Raw genomic sequence first — 19,503 nt, forward strand, 5'->3', positions numbered from 1 at the left:
AGTTCGATTCAACTCAATTGAATTTTATTTATACAGCGCCAAATCACAACACCAGTCGCCTCAAGAAGCTTTATATTGTAAGGTAGACCCTAAAATAATACATACAGAAAGTATGTATTATTCAATCATATGACTCCCTATGAGTACTTTGGCAAAGGTGGTAAGGAAGAACTCCCTTTTAACAGGAAGAAACCTCTGGCAGAACCAGGCTCAGGGAGGGGCGGGGCCATCTGCTGTGATTGGTTGGAAGCCAATGAAGGGAAGGGAAAAAAAAAAGAAATCTGCTCTCTCTTTCTAGTCCCTGTCAGGACTCTTGCTGCAGCATTTTGGATCAGCTGAAGGCTTTTCAGGGAGTTTTTAGGACTTCCTGATAATAATGAATTACAGTCGTCCAGCCTGGAAGTAATAAATGCATGAACTAGTTTTTCAGCGTCACTCTGAGACAGGATATTTCTAACTTTAGAGATGTTGCACAAATGGAAGAAAGCAGTCTTACATATTTGTTTAATATTTGTTTATTTGTTTATTTATAAGGAACCCCATTAGCTTCCACAACAGTGGTTGCTAGTATTCCTGGGGCCCAAGCCATCAAATATCTCCAAATAAAATGTTACAACAATTAGATCTACAGTAAAGTTTTACAATACTGAAATGTAAACATGTGAATATTAAAAATTATATAAAAGCAGAAAACCAAAACAAAACACTCAAACAAAATACACAATTTCCATTACAAGTGATATTACCCTCTACAATTTTTACAAATACATTAAAAACTGCCTAAATAGGCTTTTAAGTAATTTTTAAAATTATGAATTGAAGCCAATTCTCTTATTGCCTCAGGCAACTTATTCCACTGAAACGATGCTCTGAATATAACAGAGTTTTTCAAAAAGTTACTTTTAACACGAGGAATTACTAAATTGTGATTGGTTGAGAATCGTGTGGCATGATTATGAATTTCATCTGGATACTGCAACTGAGCACAAAAAAAGTGTGGTGTGTTTAACAGTATTGTTTTCTTTAAAAATACAAGTAAGCCATAGTATAATTTAGCTTGTACAGAAAGCCAAGAAAGTTTATCATGCATTTTGTCAATACTTGTATAGTATGAACACCTTAACACTAATCTGGCCGCCCTATTTTGGACTAACTGAAGTCTATTCAGATCTGTCTTATTAGCTGCAGACCAGATGATTGAGCAGTACTCTAGATGAGATAATACTAATGCGTTAATGACATCTTTCATAACTGAAGAAGTAATATAAAAGGAGCATTTCCTAGCTATAGCTATGCCCTGTCCCATTTTCTTAATAACAGAATTGATGTGCTGAGACCATGAAAGGTGGTGGTTTATGGTAACACCAAGTAATTTAATCTGGGTGACCTGTTCTAATGCCGATCCAGCTATGGAAAGATTTAGTCGTGGACTGTTGATTAAACGTGCTCTACTTCCTATTAACATGGATTTGGATTTAGTCACATTTATAATCATGTTGTTTTTACTTATCCAATCAAACACGTTCAGCAAATCTAGTTGTAACACGCTGGTCAATTCAGAGTGGCTACTGGCTGAATAAAACATGGTGGAATCATCAGCGTACATTACAAGATGAGATTTATCCAGGACATACGGCAAATCATTTGTAAAAACTGAGTAGAGAAGTGGACCGAGGCAGCTGCCTTGGGGTAGACCACAGTTCATTTCGCGGCCCTCCGAGAAATAACCATTATAATAAACCTTTTGCCTTCTTCCAGACAGATAACTTTCCATCCAGCACAAAGCAGCTGGTGAAAATCCATAACATTTTAGTTTATCTATCAGTAGATCATGATTTATTAAATCAAATGCAGCACTAAAATCCAGAAATACCACCCCGGCCAAATTCCCTTTATCTAGGTATTTGTACCAGTTATCTGTCATGTGAATGAGAGCTGAACTGGTGGAATAACCAGGTTTGTAGGCATGTTGAAACTGAGTGAGTAACTGATTTTCTATTAGATAATGTTGAATTTGTTCGTAGACAATCCTCTCCATAATTTTACTTAAAATGGGTAGCAGACTGATAGGTCTGCTGTTGACACCATTAAAAATGTCATTCTTGTTTTTAGGAATCGGAATTATTTTCGATTCTTTCCACTGCGATGGATGGCTTTACTTATAAACGTACCACCCGTGTGGATGTGAGGCATCACCGGAGCAAGATCTCTACCCATTATATTATTTAAAACTTTCCACACCTTTTTGCTGTCCTTATTGGCCTCTTTGAGCTTAAGTTGATAATATTCTTTCTTTTTACGCCTATTAAATTTAGTTACTTGATTTCTTAACTCGCGATATCTTGCCCACTCTTGTGGACTGATAGACTTATGTGCTTTTGCTTTTGCTATATCCCTCTCTGACATTGCAACCTTAAGTTCGTTATCTAACCAAGGTGCATAGTTCTTTTTAACAGTAAATCTTTTTAAGGGGGCATGTTTATCAGCCAGGTAGCAAAAGTTTTCAATAAACATAGATAATGCCCTATCAGGGTCATTCTCGAGGCAGATGTCAGTCCAGTGAATTTCTTTTACGTCATTAATATACTTATCTGCATTGAAATTTCCTTGTCCTTCAATATGTCCTTTTCATGTCCTTCAATATGTGCATTGAAGGACATGTCCTGGTCAAAAATGACTCCAAGGTTCCTCACAGTGTTACTGGAGGCCAAGGTAATGCCATCCAGAGTAAGAATCTGCTTAGATACCATATTTCTAAGCTTTTCAGGGCCGAGTACAATAACCTCAGTTTGATCTGAATTAAGAAGCAGAAAGTTAGCAGCCATCCAGGTCTTTATGTCTTTAAGACATTCCTGCAGTTTAACTCACTGGTGTGTGTTATCTGGCTTCAAAGCTTTTCAGTTGGACTTTGTCACTGTTTAGTTCCCATGTATGTTTCCTGTTTTATTGTGTTAGTCATCTGTCTGTATGTGTTATGTTTAGTTCTACTTCCTGTGTCATTAGTCAGATCTAGTTCAGCTGTGTTCCCACCTGTTTCCATTCATCATCATTATCCAGTCTATTAAACCCTCAGTTTCCCACAGTTCCTTGGCTCGTCATCATCGACTTCTCGTGTGTGTTTTCAGTCTAGCTCTGTCATTGGGGCAGCTAGTATCCAGCTGTCACCTGCTCCTGTGCCTGCTCCCAGGGCAGCTGAGACCTGGTCCACTCCTGCACCCATACCTGTTCCTCGGGTGGCGATAGCTGGTGTCCAGCTAGCTCCTTCGCCTGTCCCTGCTCCTAGGTTGAGAGCGGCCAGGACCCAACACGTCCCTGCACCTGTACCTTCAGGTTCGGCCAGTTCCTCCACCTGTAATGGTTTCAAGGGACGGAAGACCCAGTCCTCAACCTGAGCTCCATCTGCAGCATCCAGTGCTTGCTGCAAGCTACGCGCACCCCCAGCTAGAGCCACCTGAGCCTGCTGTGATCCATGCACAGCCCAGCGTAGGTTTCTGCACCTGCTGGTCCTGCTCTGTCTAAGCCAGAGGTCTGCGCCAAGCTGCACCACCGGCAACCTCAACTGGTCTACAGTGGATCGTCGCTGGCACTGCTGCTGGCCTCCCAGATAAGCTGTAGTGATGCTGCTGACCACGTGGCTGCCCTCCTGAACACTTGTTTCAGACTCCGCCCCATTCATCCTTTGTTTTGGTCCTCTCTTTCCATTCCCACACACCGGACCGTGACAATGACAAAGTACAGAGCAACAGAGCACTGGAGGAACCAGTAAGTCAACAGATATAACGAGGCCAGTAATGAATTATAAACAGATCCGAAAAAGGAGAATGACCGATTAAGATAAGAAATTCACCACCTGGGTCACAAGATCAACTCCAAACTCGATACGCTTGTGAGAGACATGCTGAGCTTGTCTGACCATGTAGCTGAAGTGGAAACGATTAGGGTGAATGGAGGAATTGTCGGCAGAGGCTATTGAGGCATTAACTACTTGCCTGGAGCAGCATGAAGTTCTACGGTCAAAGCTGACGGACCTGGAGTCCCACTCAACAGGAAACAACATTCTAATATTCGGTCTGTAGAGAGAAAGGAAGACAACTCTTTCTTATAATATATTTCAAACCTCCTTAACCGTGAATCGCTTCTGTCCTCAGGCCTTTACTCGAGCTGCAGAAATGTGGCTTTTCTGTGGACATGGCAGTGGGGAACATTGAATAGCGCGCAGCTTCGTCTGCTATTGGGATGAACCGCAGCCTGGGGAAAGGATAGCAGCCCAGAGAGTGAGGGAAATACTACAATAGTTCATTAGAGACCACAACGGAGCTAAAACTTGAGCCACATGGTTGGGAACGAACACTTCAGGTCTCTAATAGCAAAATAATTACATATACCTGGTACTTTAAAACTGCCTCATAGCTCTCCGTTTATGCTCCAGTTCACAGTCCATGGTTGATATTCTAAATATATCACAGTCTGTAAAAAAACCTCTCATGTATAACCAGTGCCTCCATCTGTGTCTGCATTTAGTTCATTCTCCTGGTCCGGCCTCCCGGCCATAACACCACCATGGATTTGAGAGAAGCCAATTGAGTCTAATAACAGATTAAATGCCATGTTGAGGCTGTCATTTTTAGCATCTACATGGATGTTAAAATCACCCACAATAATTATTTTATCTGAGCTCAGAACTAAATCAGATAAAAGGTCTGAGAAATCAGACAGAAACTCTGTGTAAGGCCCAGGTGGACGATAGACGATAACAAGACTGGTTTCTGAGTTTCACAGCTGGGGTGGACGAGGCGAAGCTTCAGCAAACACACAAACTGCTTATGTGCAGTTTGTGTCACAGTGTGTTACTGATAAAGGTCCAGCTGCTTATTTCACTCAGAGATGGAGAAAGGTGTAAGAAAAGATGAACTGCAGATTAAAGATTACATGCAGTGTCATAATTTGTAATGACATACTGCATCTGTTGGTGATGGATTTTGATAAATTCTGTATTTTTGTATTGTGAAACGTCCTGCAAAACGCACAAGTATACTAACGTTGTGTTGTTCAAATGTTGCATGAAAACAGGTTAGTTTGTGTGTGAAATAACAGATCCACACTAATATTACTTTTGTGTTATATTAACATAGCAGAAGGTCTTTTTACCCGTGCATGTAAATGAGGGTGGACTCTTCAAGGAGATACTTTTTACTTTCTTACTTTGAGTACATTTCAGAGTAAATTTGCTTTTTCACTTTTAGTTGACTAAAACAGTTGAATCAGTTTTTACTGCAGTGTTTTTTAACACAAGCGTGGCGGGCGTGGTCTGCGGTGCTGGTGCAGGGGAGGCAGATGCACCTGCACGGCATCTGCGATCACGCCTCGCCGACATGTGTGTGTGTGTGTGTGCGTGTGCGTGCGTGTGTGTGCGTTTGCGTGCGTGCGCGTGCGTGTGTGCGTGCGTGCGTGTGTGTGCGTGCGCGTGTGTGTGTGCGTGCGTGCGCGTGCGTGTGTGTGCGTGCGTGCGTGCGTGTGCGTGCGTGCGTGTGTGTGCGTGCGTGTGTGTGCGTGCGTGCGCGTGCGTGCGTGTGTGTGTGTGTGCGTGTGTGCGTGTGTGTGCGTGCGCGTGTGTGTGTGTGCGTGTGTGTGTGTGTGCGTGTGTGCGTGTGTGTGCGTGCGCGTGTGTGTGTGCGCGTGTGTGTGTGTGCGTGTGTGCGTGTGTGTGCGTGCGCGTGTGTGTGTGCGCGTGTGTGTGTGTGCGTGTGTGCGTGTGTGTGCGTGCGCGTGTGTGTGTGCGCGTGCGTGTGTGTGTGTGTGCGTGTGTGTGCGTGCGCGTGTGTGTGTGTGCGTGTGTGTGTGTGTGCGTGTGTGCGTGTGTGTGCGTGCGCGTGTGTGTGTGCGCGTGTGTGTGTGTGCGTGTGTGTGTGTGTGCGTGTGTGCGTGTGTGTGCGTGCGCGTGTGTGTGCGTGTGTGTGTGTGTGCGTGTGTGCGTGTGTGTGCGTGCGCGTGTGTGCGTGCGCGTGTGTGTGTGTGCGTGTGTGTGTGTGTGCGTGTGTGCGTGTGTGTGCGTGCGCGTGTGTGTGTGCGTGTGTGTGCGTGCGCGTGCGCGTGCGTGCGTGTGTGTGTGTGTGCGTGTGTGCGTGTGTGTGCGTGCGCGTGTGTGTGTGCGCGTGTGTGTGTGTGCGTGTGTGTGTGCGTGTGTGTGTGCGCGTGCGTGCGTGTGAGAGAGAGAGATTGATTAGGACGAGGAAACTAGAGGTACCATAAAAACAGATGCGATTGTGGTCGAGCTGTTTTCCTCTCACTCTACTGAATGTATACGCCCTGAATGTGGACGGTCCATCTTTCTTCACGGCACTTGTCCCAGACACGTCCCAAACAAACCTTGTCATTGGTGGGGAATTTAACTGTGTGTTGGACCCCTACCTTCTTTAACTAAGCAGGTCAGGAACAACTCCAGTGCATTTCTTAACACCGTTATTGAAAATTCAAATGTGTCCGATGTTTGGAGAACTGCAAACCCCACTGGTAGGGATTGCTCTTTCTTTTCAACCAGGCATAATTCATACAGTAGAGCTGACTACTGTCTTTTGGATGCCAAATCAACGCCATATGTCATTGACACAAATTCTCACAATATTGTCATCTTGGATCACTTCCCTGCCACATTAACCTTAAAATGCAACTAGACCGCAGCAAACATGGTGGCTTCAGCCTCTATTGTTGGGTGAGAAGGATTTTCATGAATATTTGGAAACGCAGATCTCTGTATTTGATGCAAACTCGGAAACTAAGCCTGCTACACTTTGTATATGAATAAATATGAATATAATGATCTACTCTCAGCAAAAGTCAGTGAAGCTTTTTTGTAAACCAAGCAGAAATACTTTGAGCTTGGTGACAAACCATATAAAATACTAACAAGACAACTTGGGAAACAAGAACAATGATGCAGGTGAGGCTTCAACGGACCTCAGAGACATTATCAATATGTCCAATTCTATCAAATTTATACACGACACAAAATATGGATTGTGACTCTATGAAAAAGTTCTTGGATAGCAGCACTTCTGCAAACCTAGGGGAGGATGAACTCGCACACTTAAACTCACAACAGAACAACAGAACTAACAATAGAAGAAATCAAGAAGGCGACTGCTTCAAGTAAAATCAATGAGGCTGCTGGACCAGATGGCATCGCCAGTGAATTTTAGTGAGGTTTTTGTGCCCATACCTGCATAAAACATTTCCTGAAGCTCTAGTAGATAAAGTCCTCTTCCCACCTTTACAGAGGAGATTATAACTGTCCTTTATAAGAAAGTAGGAATGCTGAGGATGCTGGTTCTTATCGTCCCATCTCCTTGCTGGATGGGAAACTATTTGCAGAATATCCATAATGCAAGACACTGCTTGATTCAGGTTAAAGCTTTTCAAGAGAAAGGTTAAATAAAATACACCCTGAGGTGTCTCCTCTGTGTGAGAAATGCTCCCTAAGCCACATTTCATTTTTTGTCCCAAGGTTAAAAAAATGCTCCAGTTCTTCATGTGCAGTTGAGCCCTGATCCACTAACAGTTATTCTGGGCATCTTTGATGATACTGTGGGAATAGACCGTGCAAAGCGACGTGTTATAGCTTACTGTATTATTATTGCAAAGAAACTTCTCACTCACTGGAAGAAGAGAGATGCATCCCCCTTACAGCTCTGGCTTAATGAGCTGGCAAATACATTAAGTCTGGATCTACGATATACTCTTTGTGACAGACCGTCCCTACATGTCTGCAGCTCTAACCAGCAGTTATAGTTTTTTGGCTTCTTATTCTGACAAACGAGCTGCACAGCTGGGACTGTGGGTGTGTGGGAGGGTATGGTACCATATTATGTAATGTTTTGTTATGTGATGTTAATGTAAAAAACAGAGCGACTATCTGATACTGTAATTTCCATTGTCATACAAACATGTGAACTGCTCAATAAATACATGTTGAAAAAAAACACCCAACTGTTTCTGGAACAGATGAAGCAGAAAAGATCTGGAATGACTTTCCCAAACATTTAGGCGATTCCTTTCTTCAGGTTTTCATCCTATCTCCAGCCACCGCTTGTGTCCACGATCTCCTTCTTTCGGTCACTACCCACAGCTTGCGACCGTAGGTGAGGGTAGGGACCTGAGAGCTTTGCTTTTACACTCAGCTCCCTCTTCACCACGACGGACCGGTGCAGCGTCCGCATCACTGCAGCTGCAGCACCAGTCCGTCTGTCGATCTCCCGCTCCCTTCTCCCGTCACTCGTGAAAAAGATCCCCGAGATACTTAAACTCCTCCAATTGGGGCAGGAACTCGTCCCTGACCCAGAGTGGGCACTCCACCCTTTTCCAGCTCAGGACCATGGCCTCAGATTTGGAGGTGCTGATTCTCAATCCCACCGCTTCACACTCGGCTGCGAACCGTTCCAGCATCACCTCACGAAGCCAAAAGAACCACATCATCTGCAAAAAGCAGAGATGAGATTCCCCACCCTGGTGAAAGCTGATGCTAAGTGGTGGAATTGAATTGAACTGCCGGCTCTGCAGACCGAGCTCTTGCAACGGTTGTATGAGGATCAAATGGCCCGTAGCAATGGGCCAAACACCCCATACTGCCAGAGCGCCTCCCACAGGACACTCAGAGGGATGCGGTCGAATGCCTTCTCCAAGTCCACAGAACACATGTAGATTGCTTGGGCAAACTCCTCGAGAGGTTAAAGAGCTGATCCAGTGTTCTACGACCGCGACGAAAACCGCATTGTTCCTTCGGTATCCGAGGTTTGGCTAAAAGACAAACTCGTCTTTCCAGCACCCTGGCACAGACTCTCCCGGTCAGTCTTTTTGGTGCCTTGTAAATAAAACTGTATTTTAGTAAAGCTCATGATCTTTATTCTGAGAGATTTCTGCCTCAGCTGTAGTTTAAGGTTCAGACCTGTCGGTCATGTTCATGGCTTCTTCATTCGTGGGACACTGTTGTCTTCTCTGCTTTCACACAGGACGCTCAGTGTCTCCTCAGACAGTTGCTTTCTTCACCAGAGAACTTATCGAGCTGATTGTGCTCGCAGATCCTTCAGATCTGGAACCGTCAGATCATCGAGTCAGAAACTTCTGCTCTCCAGTCGTGGCCAAACTCGGACGAACACAGACGTCTCAGGTGAGTCTGACGGCTCACAGGTAACAGGTCTCTGTGTGATGAACAATCAGAGACGTTCATGTGAAGGTGAACACAGGCTCAGGAAACTCTCAGACAGCAGCTCAGGTTACAGGTGTGTGTGTGTGCGTGTAAACAGTCATCAGCGTGTGCTGTGTGATGAGATGTGTGATGACAGGAAGGGCGTGTGTCGCTGACGCCTTTCATCTGGAAGTGCAGGATTTAGGAAGAGGAAACTGCAAACACTCATTTCTGTCTTTGATGTTTCTCAGCCAGAGAGAAAGAAGAGACGGCGGCGAGCAGATTTAACCTGCGTCACCTGAGTGAATCCCCCCCCAAAAAAGAGAAAGATGATAAATTCAACATTTTCCACACAGGAAGTGTGCGACGTTCGGTTTCACCTTAATCCGACCTCAGAGCTGCGAGTTAATCGGCTCAAGGTGAAGCTAGACGCAGCTCGCTGGTTTTCTACAGTTTCTCTTACCTGATGACCCTGTACACACCTGTAGGGGGCGGGGCTTCAGTAGGCAGAAGCAGGTAAAGCATCAGCTTTTCATCGTGCACTCAGTGTTCCTGTGAAGCTCGAGGAGGAAGGAGCGCAGCTGCACCTGAAGGTGAGATGAAGACACGACTAATCACATCATGCATTCACACACACACACACACACACACACACACACACACACACACACACACACACACACACACACACACTGTGCAGTTTAAATGATGCTGTTTGTAATGTGTGCAGCTGTAGTCTCCACTGTTTTGTTTTTAATTGTCTTTCACTTTTTATTTTTTGGAAGAAATCTCAGTTTTAAGAGGAAAGTTCTCACATTTCCTCCCAGAAAGGGTGTCAGAGTGTTACTGGAAACCAGTGAGTGTGTGTGTGAGCTGATCTGGTGCTGCGTTCACTGACTGGGACTAAACGTGGGCGCAGCGGTTCTTCGTGTTGCTGTCAGAATAAAAACTAAAACTAAAGATGAATGTAAAAAATATTTTGTACAACATGTAGACTAAAAAAAACCTTGAAGATAATTTACGTATTTAAAATACGGAGAAAACCTGTTTTTCATCACTTTGTTCACGTACGCAGACTCTTCGTGAAGGTTTTGGTGCTTTTGTTCCCCTGGATGCAGAGTTTAAACCTGCTCTGAACTTTTAAAGATGCCCAGTTTAACTGTGACATTAATTCAAACTACAAAGAAAATCTTAAACAGGTAAACTTGCTCTGGAAACTATTTTAAACATAACAAGTAGCTGTCTCCGTGCTGGAGTTCAGCTCTGGATTAGACCGGCTCCGTCGGGCGTGGTCTCCAGACTTTGATTATTTTAGATCCAAAGCAGGCTTTGAAAAACCAAACCAAGCAAAAAGCAAGAAGAATTATTTTTTAAGTAAGACTGAAAAACCTTCCTGAGTTTACCTGAAGTTCAATGATTCTGATCCATCAGATCGTCTCATGTGTTTAACACCTCATTTCAGGACAAAAATTACACAAAGAACAAAGCTGCTGTTGCTCCAGATGTGCAGTCATACAAATACCTTATACTCAGGCTTTGATCATCAGCTCAAGTTCAACGTGACCATGAAGTCCATCATAAAACAAGGTCAACACACAACAGATTTGTGTTAGATTTAGATGTTCTTCCCACAGAGCAGAACACAGATTTGAGTATCTAAGTATCTCCAGGTTCATGATTTAGTCTAAAAGTTATGAATGAGCACATCTGAAAGATCGATAAACTGCACACGTGGTGTTTTTATGTCCAAACTCCTCCTCATATCATATCTAATTTAATCCTGATGATCCAGAACGTCAGAAATATTTTTCCTTTCAGCCTCTGAGATCTGAGAAGTCCTCAGAAATCAGAACATGTGATTTTCATCCTTTTTTTCCCAAGACTTCCTATATATTGTTCAAAATATCAGGTTCAAATTTCTCATTATTAATTTTGACCAATCACAGTTCGACCCACACAGGTGAGTCAAAGAGGCCACACCCCTAATAATGCAAATTTTAAGCCATATTCCAGGTATGTTAGAAAACCATTCTTCCCCATACACTTGTATTATTTTCCTTTGACTCGTGATATTAACTCCAGAGGAATCGTTAAAGTCGTCTCCAGGATATAAAACGGTGTCATTAACATATAGTGAACTCTTCCTCTTATTTTTATTCTGTAACAAAAGTTTAATACGGCATGAAATTATCCATCAAGACCAAAACGGTTTTTGTTTCAGGCTGCAAACATGTTTGTTTCTGCTATAACGTTGGACATTTTAAAATGCAAGTCTATGGGGATTGACTCACTGCTGGACCCTCTGCTGGATGGTAGAGGAACTGCAGTGTCAGTCAGCAGGAAGATAACTCACCTGTGTGGCTTTTCAGGTTGGAAGATTCAGGATTAAAGCTGAATTTGTCTTTATGCGTCTCCCCAGATCTCTGCGTGCTGGTGATCGACTGTCTTTGAGGTGGTCTTTGAAGACTGTTGTTGATCCAGCTGGGAGTTCGGATCAGGTACTGCTCAGCCAGGTTGCACGATGAGCTCTGCCTTCTCTCCTTCGTTCATCGAACAACGATCTTCGAACCTGAGCTTCGGCGTGTCTCCGCCTGCTGGACTCTCTGAGGATCACAGCATCTCGCAGCACTCAGACTCTCTCTCCAACTCCGTCCCCTTCCTCCTCTACCCGTCCAGCATGGACCCTACCGGCCTTGGCCTCTACAGAGGTCCTCTGAGGGGCCCTGGCCCTGGGATCCTGCCCTATCTGACCCCCTTTCACCACCACGGACACTTCAGCGTCTACGAGTGTCCATTTGAGCCGGCATTCATCCAGAAACGAAATGAGCGGGAGCGTCAGAGGGTGAAGTGTGTCAACCAGGGTTACGCCAAGCTGAGAGACCACCTGCCAGGTCAGAGTGCCGACAAGCGCCTAAGCAAGGTGGAGACGCTGCGGGCCGCCATTAGGTACATCAAATATCTGCAGGGCCTAGTGGAGCTGGAGGACACCAGGCACAGTGGAGGGGTATCGCCCAGCACCTCGTCTCTGGGCCTAGACTGCAGCGCTGAGACGGAGACCTTCACCTGCTAAACAACCACCATAAGGTCACACTGAAGTACTCTTTCCACTGCCGGGTTCAGACTGCAGGACGCTTCTCGCATCAGCTGATTGAAGAGACAGATTACATGCCGCTGTTCTTCACCTGTGTGACGACATCAAGAAGGAGGAGCCAGGAGGAGAGTGGGAGTCACACAGCGTTACAGAGGCCTCCATCAGTCAGGTGGATGCCGTGCAGTCTGAACCTGGCATCGAGTTTATCAACAACCCTTTTGTTTGAAGGTGCAGCAGAAGCAGGAACGTGGTCACCACAATCCGTCCATCACCACCAGAACACGAGGAGCACGATTCGTTTCTCCCTTGAGTATCCCGCACACGTTATCCACATCGTTACCAAAACGGAGTCTGGCATCCATCCGTGTTCTGAACGAAGGCAGCAGGAAGTCTTCTTTGTGAAGATGTTCATCCACTGAACGCCTTATGGTCATGAGCGTTGTTGACCCGCCCCATCGTCACGTGACTTGCTAAGGGTCACATGGGTCCCAGTTTGAGCATGGAGGGAAAGGATTTGAGCCGGCATCATTTCACTGTATTGTGGATGGGTGAGAACTTTATGGTAACAGAGATGTGGATGCAGATGACCTTGGAAACATCATGCACTGTTTAATCAGAGTTTAAAACAACTTCATTTTTCTGACGTGGATAAAAAGCAAAGTGTAGATTTACAGGAGGAACATCGTAACAAAGTATAAGTACTACATTACAGTACTTCAAGGTGCAGCAGGAATACAATTTTCAGGTATCTCTACTTTGAATATTTATTTTTCTGACAACTTTTTACTTTTACTCCCCACGTTTTAGCAGAAATATCTGAACTTTTTATTGGTTAATCTGTCAAACAGGCTTGTTACGTTCAGTTAAAGACATCTGGAGGAAGTTTATTCTTCCAGATTCTTCCAGATTCCGAAACAATAGCGCTTAAAGACAACCCTTTTGGTGTATCGTATATGCATCAATTATATCGCTAAACTCAGAAGTTAAAGTGGGCCAGAATGATCCACAAGAGTGTTTATGGTGCAGACTTCAACTACTACAGAAGAGCAGCGAGCATAAAGGCAGTAATGTTTTTCAAGTGTCTGGTAATTTCACATGCAGCATTTCTAAGAGTTCAGCAAACACACAAACTCTTTGTGTGCAGCTTGTCACACAGTGAGTCTGCTAGCTAAAGGTCCAGACGCTGTATTTCCCATCATGAGAGAGAAGTTCACTCACAAATGAAGAAAAATGTAAGAAAGAGGAAAGGAGAAGAAGAGCGGTTAGATCAGGGGTGGGGAACTCCGGGTCTCGAGGGCCGGTGTCCTGCAGGTTTTAGATGTGTCCTTGATCCAACACAGCTGATTTAAATGGTTAAATGACCTCCTCAACATGTCTCGAAGTTCTCCAGAGGCCTGGGAATGAACTCATCAATTGTTTCAGGTGTGTTGACCCAGGGTGAGATCTAAAACCTGCAGGTTCCCCAGCCCTGGGTTAGATAGAAGTAAGGACGGGTGCAGAGCAGCTGTGAGGTTCATGGTCAGTCACAGATAGCACCCTCCGTCTCCGTCCCATCCAACACAGTGTAGTGAGGTATTGCCGACTTAGCCTCTATGCACTGTATCAGTGGTGGTAGCTCCTACATAGCAGAGGCATATGTTTGCTCACTATGAAGAGGTAATTCCTCCATCGCTTAGGTATGCTTTGCCTACGTTCTACCGCTCTCTGCACGACCCACACAGAGAGGGGTTTGGTAGTGCTGATGTAGCATGCTTGTTGGCAAGAGATTAGGACAACGTCGTTTACCTCTGCTTCTCCAACGCTTTTTCTCGCTCTGTGACGCACACGGGAAGCTCTGAGTAGCTTGGAGATCATTTGAGGCGCACTTGATCATTTGAGGCGAGTAGTGTAACTGGATAGCGACTGGCAACTCTTCTGTTTTTTTGTCGATACCTCTGGGTTTAAGATGGACTCATGGCATGCACAATGCGAGATAGGATTGGTTAGCATGGGGGAGGTTCCAGCTAGGCACCCAAGCATACCTTAAAATATACATGATTCAAACCTGGCTTGGGAGTTGTTTCTTGCAATATGAGCGAGAAACAACTGCAGACTGGCTTAGATGTTGCCTCGATTAACAAGGTCTGCCTGAGGCTATTGTTAAGCTTTGGTCAAGACATTTCAATAGGAAAACTATACTCCTGCTATCTGATGCATCGCTAGTCAAAGAGGAAACCTCCAATGAAGCGCTGATAATCAACGTCGCACTGACATTTTGTCGATGAGAGCTCCATTAACGCTACTGGTTCCCTCTGTGTGTGCTACCGGGAGAGAGGTGTAGGCAAAGCGGCTCTAAGCAACATAGTAATCAAACACAAGCTACATAGTGTGTAACACCTGTGTCTGCCGTCATATACATCAGCAAAACGTCACTGTGCTGGGGTGTGAGGTGACATCGAGGGCAGCACATACTGACTAGCTGAAGTACACGTGTGCAGGGTTGGAGTCAGCTGTGACGGCTCATCAGCTCACATGTTGTTGACCTGAGTCATGTAAATCACAACAGCGGTCTCCACAAGCTCCTTTATATCGTAAGGTAAAGACCCTAATACAGAGAAAGCCCAACAATCGCATGACCACCTATGACCAAGCACTTGGCGAAAGTGGGAAGGGAAAACGTCCCTTTGAACAGGAAGAAAAGTCCAGCAAGTCCATGAAGAGCAGCAGCAGCAGGTCAGCTGATCACAGCCTGAACAGAAATCCTGGTCCCCTTTTACCCACGCTGAGCCGCTACACCTGACCTTCCCCACCTGATCAATCCCAGTTGAACCCTTGACTGTACCTGTGTTCAGCTGTGGTGGCAGGGAAACACAAACAGGCCGAGTTTTAAAGTCTTTCTTCTTCGCTGTTTGTGTTCCACGTAACGAAGGTTCAAGCTGAGCGTCATTAGAATTAGAGCTGAAGTAAACTTTGTACTCTTGCGTAAGAATGTTGTTTTCAGAGCCTGTACTTCTTCCACTTTAGTTTAGTAGAGAACATGAACCATAGCATTTCTTCTTCTCTGTAGTGACAAACGTGTGGACTACTGCCACCTCTGGTTAAAGGAAGAATCTGTGGCATTTAAAAAAGCATCATCTGAACGGTTTACCATCCAGCCTTCTTCCTCTGAACCAGTTCAGGATGTTGTGGCCTGCCTGTCCCAGCTTCTCATATTGTGAATAAAGAAAGTCCAAGAATGTGTCAAAACATGGTAATGACTGATTACTGGTTAACTCTGACAATGTCGCCTAGGCTTAGATGAACCTAGGAACTGATTTTATTTGAATAATTTAGGTTACATAGGGGAGAGCAGTGTTACAGCCGGGGACAGGACGTAACAGATAATTACTTATAAAATATGTCTGTGAAGCTTCTTAGTCATCCAGGTCATCGTAGTCAAAGGAGCTTGCAAAGAAAAGCGTCTGGACTTCTTTAAGTTGCTTGAAGACGTTTCACCTCTCATCCGAGAAGCTTCTTCAGTTCTAAGGTCAAATGGTGGAGAGTCCTCAGGAGAGTTTTCTCCGAGCACGACATCCCGGTGCATTTCAGACCCAGCAACACAAAAACTCAGACAGAAACTGGTTCACCCGAAAGACAAAACGCCAAAACACAAACTTAACAATGTGGTGTATGCTGTACAGTGCAGCGAGGAATGCCCAGACCTCTACATTGGAGAGACCAAACAGCCACTTCACAAGCGCATGGCACAACACAGAAGAGCCACCTCCACAGGACAAGACTCAGCAGTCCATCTGCATCTAAAGGTCAAAGGTCACTCTTTCGAGGATGCCAATGTTCACATTTTGGACAGAGAGGACAGATGGTTTGAAAGAGGAGTGAAAGAAGCATCTATGTCCACTGTGAGCGACCATCTTTGAACAGAGGCGGGGCTTACGACACCAACTCTCTGCCATCTATAATCCAGTTTTGAGATCCTTCCCAGACGCCTTAACGCCCACTCACATCCTGGGCCATCTGACCTCAGGAATTCGCATGATAAGGTGGGGCCAGGTTTCACAATGAACACACCCGAAACTCTGGCTGATTGGGACCCACACCCAGTTTCCCACCTTGGCTCAGGCGATTAGAGGATCATCAGGGGATCTTTTGTCCCTCTGTGGGGGGAAACTCCCACTAGGTTTATATCTGGGACTCTCCACCATTTGACCTTAGAACTGAAGAAGCTTCTCGGATGAGAGGTGAAACGTCTTCAAGCAACTTAAAGAAGTCCAGACGCTTTTCTTTGCAAGCTCCTTTGACTACTTATAAAACAGTTTTTATCCCCCCTCAATAAAAGGTCAAGGTCAAATTTATTTATATAGCACATTTCAAACAGCCGATGCTGCACAAAGTGCTTAACAATATAAAAATGGTATTAAAAAGCAACAATGTAAAACAATAATAACAGTAAAAAACAATAAAAGGACAGTAAAAGAATTAAAACAATAACTAAACTAATTCAAATAAGACCAAAATGCTTGGGTCATAGCGTGTTAAAAGCCAGGGCATAGAAATGTGTCTTTAGTAAAGATTTAAATTGCTCAAGTGTTTGTGCAGATCTAATATTTAAGGGGAGACTATTTCAAAGTCTGGGACCTGCCACAGAGAAGGCTCTATCACCACGGGATTTGAGGTTAGTCCGTGGGATGGACAACATTAGTAAAAGCCCATAAAACAGAGCAAAGGTACTAAAGTTACCTCTACTAGTAGAGATAATAAAACACAAGATCTAAAAATGGCAAGTTAACGTTATTCCAAAAACAGTATCACTGAGAGGAATTTCCAAACAATAAATGCGCAGAGAAAAGTTTAAAAAAGGACGAAAGCAACAGCGCAGGCGCAGTGGTTAGTTACCCTGAATCCAAGATTCATTGAAGGCTGAGATTCAGCGACTGTTTGGGAGCAGCGAGTCCTCAGCTGAGCAGCAGTGCTTCCCTGATCATAGCAGCTCTCTCCTGATGACGCTCCCAGGTCTGCTCTGTCAGTGGCTCTAATGGCACAATGGTGGCAGTACTCTGAAGGACACAGGCGTGTACAGTCACTGCCCGACATCACGCCAAAGGAAGACTTACGGGGCCGGCTTAATCTTAGTACCCTGACATCGCCAACTCGAGTTTGTCTACTCCAGTGCTCTCTTCTCTCGAGGTCTCCAAATCTCCTTAATTATTACATCTGGTGCACCACATCATGGCTGCTGACTGGCCTTCTGCAACCAACCTCCAGATGCAGACTGGGTCTCATGCCTGCTGTTGGGTTACTCAGTTAAGTCAATCAGCCAGTGTTGGGTAGGGAAACAATCTGGCAGAATATTCTCAAACATATAACCAAAGTAAAACTAAACCTTATACATTTGCACAATAAAATCAAACTTTAAAATGAATAAAACAGAATTTGTTAAAACACAATAAGAATAATTAAATATTATTTCATTATTATTAATTAATAATAATTACATTTTTCAATTCAGTGTTATTTATATAGCACTAAATCTCAACAACATTTGCCTCAATGATCAGCAGCATGCTCAGTGCTTTATATTGTAAGGTAAAGACCCAACAATCATATGACCCCCTATGAGCAAGCACTTTGGCGACAGTGGGAAGGAAAAACTCCCTTTTAACAGGAAGAAACCTCCAGCAGAACCAGGCTCAGGGAGGGGCGGGGCCATCTGCTGTGATTGGTTGGGGTGAGAGAAGGAAAACAGGATAAAGACATGCAACCATACATACTGTCACTACCCGATCCGTACCGGAAACCCGATCAGTACCCCGCATGCGCGAACGGTGTCTACTTTCAGTCGAAGCATTTTACGATAGTTACAGGTCAGAGTATCTGTTAAGACGTTAAGAATAACAAGTATCTCTTAAAATGTTTCCAATAATGAAGCAATTCAATATAATGAAGACAAAAACGAAAAATAAAAAGATAGGTACGGATCAGGACTCCCCGATCCATACCGCGCATGTGCAGGGGTTTACTTCTTCTTCTGTTCGTTTAATGGCAGTTTACTCCCCAGTGTACGAGGACACCGCCACCTGCTGACTGAACGAATGAACCCTATTGTAAACTGAAGTAGCGTCATTACAAACGCGTGTTTAATTTGATTGATAGTCATGTGTTTATGCTTGTCTGTGTGGAGAGGATTGTTGTCACTGTCAGTTGTCAGTAAACACTTCATCTGGCTGATGAATCTTTACGTGACACATTACTAAGTCAGTATTATTAAGTCTGTAATTCGGCGCCATTCTTCTTATTTTACGGCGCTGTTGTTCAATCGGGGGACGCTCTCTGTTGGGGAGAAAAGCATGAATTTGTTTGTAAACGGATTATCCATTGTTTAAATGTCCGGGCAGTCGAAAAGGAGGCAGAGCTGTTGAGAAATGCTAGGAGCTAACTGGGTGCTAATCTTTTTGGCTGCTGTTACAACCAAATTTCCCCTTGTGGGACAATTAAAGGATTATTCTATTCTATTCTAACCGTGTCATTCAAATACATTTACTGTCGCAATGTTGGCAAAGAGAGGAAGTGACGTAAGATTTGCGCATGTGGGGTACCGATCGGGTTTCCGGTATGGATCGGGTAGTGACACATACCATATTTCTAAGATTTTCAGGGCCAAGTACAATAACCTCAGTTTGATCTGAATTAAGAACATTTTAGAACATTAGATGAGAAATGATGAAAGCTGTCGAGTACCTGCGTGTGTCTGGCTGCATCACCTGCATACATGCTGAGCTCTCACCTGAAGCTGTAAGCGTTCTCTCTTTGCTTTCAACTCGGACCAATAAAATCTGCAGTGTGTAAGAAGTGAAGTGTGTGTCTCTTTGAATTTCCCGACAATGATTCAACCCTTTACTGACACGTTTATTACCTCGGGCAGTTCAGCGAGCACGGTGTGGGACTTCCTGCTCCACCTATGACCCTGCAGACGCTGCTTGTGCTGATTATTTTTAATGACTGACCCAGAAATCAGTGATTGACGCTACAGGTGGGCAGATCGAACCAAACGTCGACAGCATCAATGCCAACGCTGTTATCATCATAACTAGTGCAACAGGTTTCTATCCTGTTGAGTCCAGTATGTAGCCCACTGAGTGTTGATTATGTTTCAATGAACATTTCTGTGGTGCCTGTTCTATTTGCAGCCTGTAGCACATTAGACATAAGTCTACATTCAGCTCTTCAAAATAAAAGCTGAGAGGTGTGTTTTATTGTG

The 19,503-nt window shown here is 44.4% G+C and overlaps 1 protein-coding gene across 1 annotated transcript; it reads left to right on the forward strand.

Moving 5' to 3' along the window:
* The first annotated feature begins 11,699 nt into the window (after positions 1 to 11,699).
* LOC146670686 (achaete-scute homolog 5-like) lies at positions 11,700 to 13,481 on the forward strand. The gene has a single exon (XM_085408058.1). The coding sequence runs from the start codon at positions 11,700 to 11,702 to the stop codon at positions 12,246 to 12,248; it is 549 nt and encodes a 182-aa protein (XP_085264184.1). The 3' UTR covers positions 12,249 to 13,481.
* The last annotated feature ends 6,022 nt before the right edge of the window (positions 13,482 to 19,503 follow it).

Source organism: Rhamphochromis longiceps, linkage group LG5 (genome assembly GCF_057381845.1).
Source record: "Rhamphochromis longiceps isolate RC_006_pf linkage group LG5, R_longiceps_female_GT1.1, whole genome shotgun sequence".
NCBI lineage: Eukaryota > Metazoa > Chordata > Actinopteri > Cichliformes > Cichlidae > Rhamphochromis > Rhamphochromis longiceps.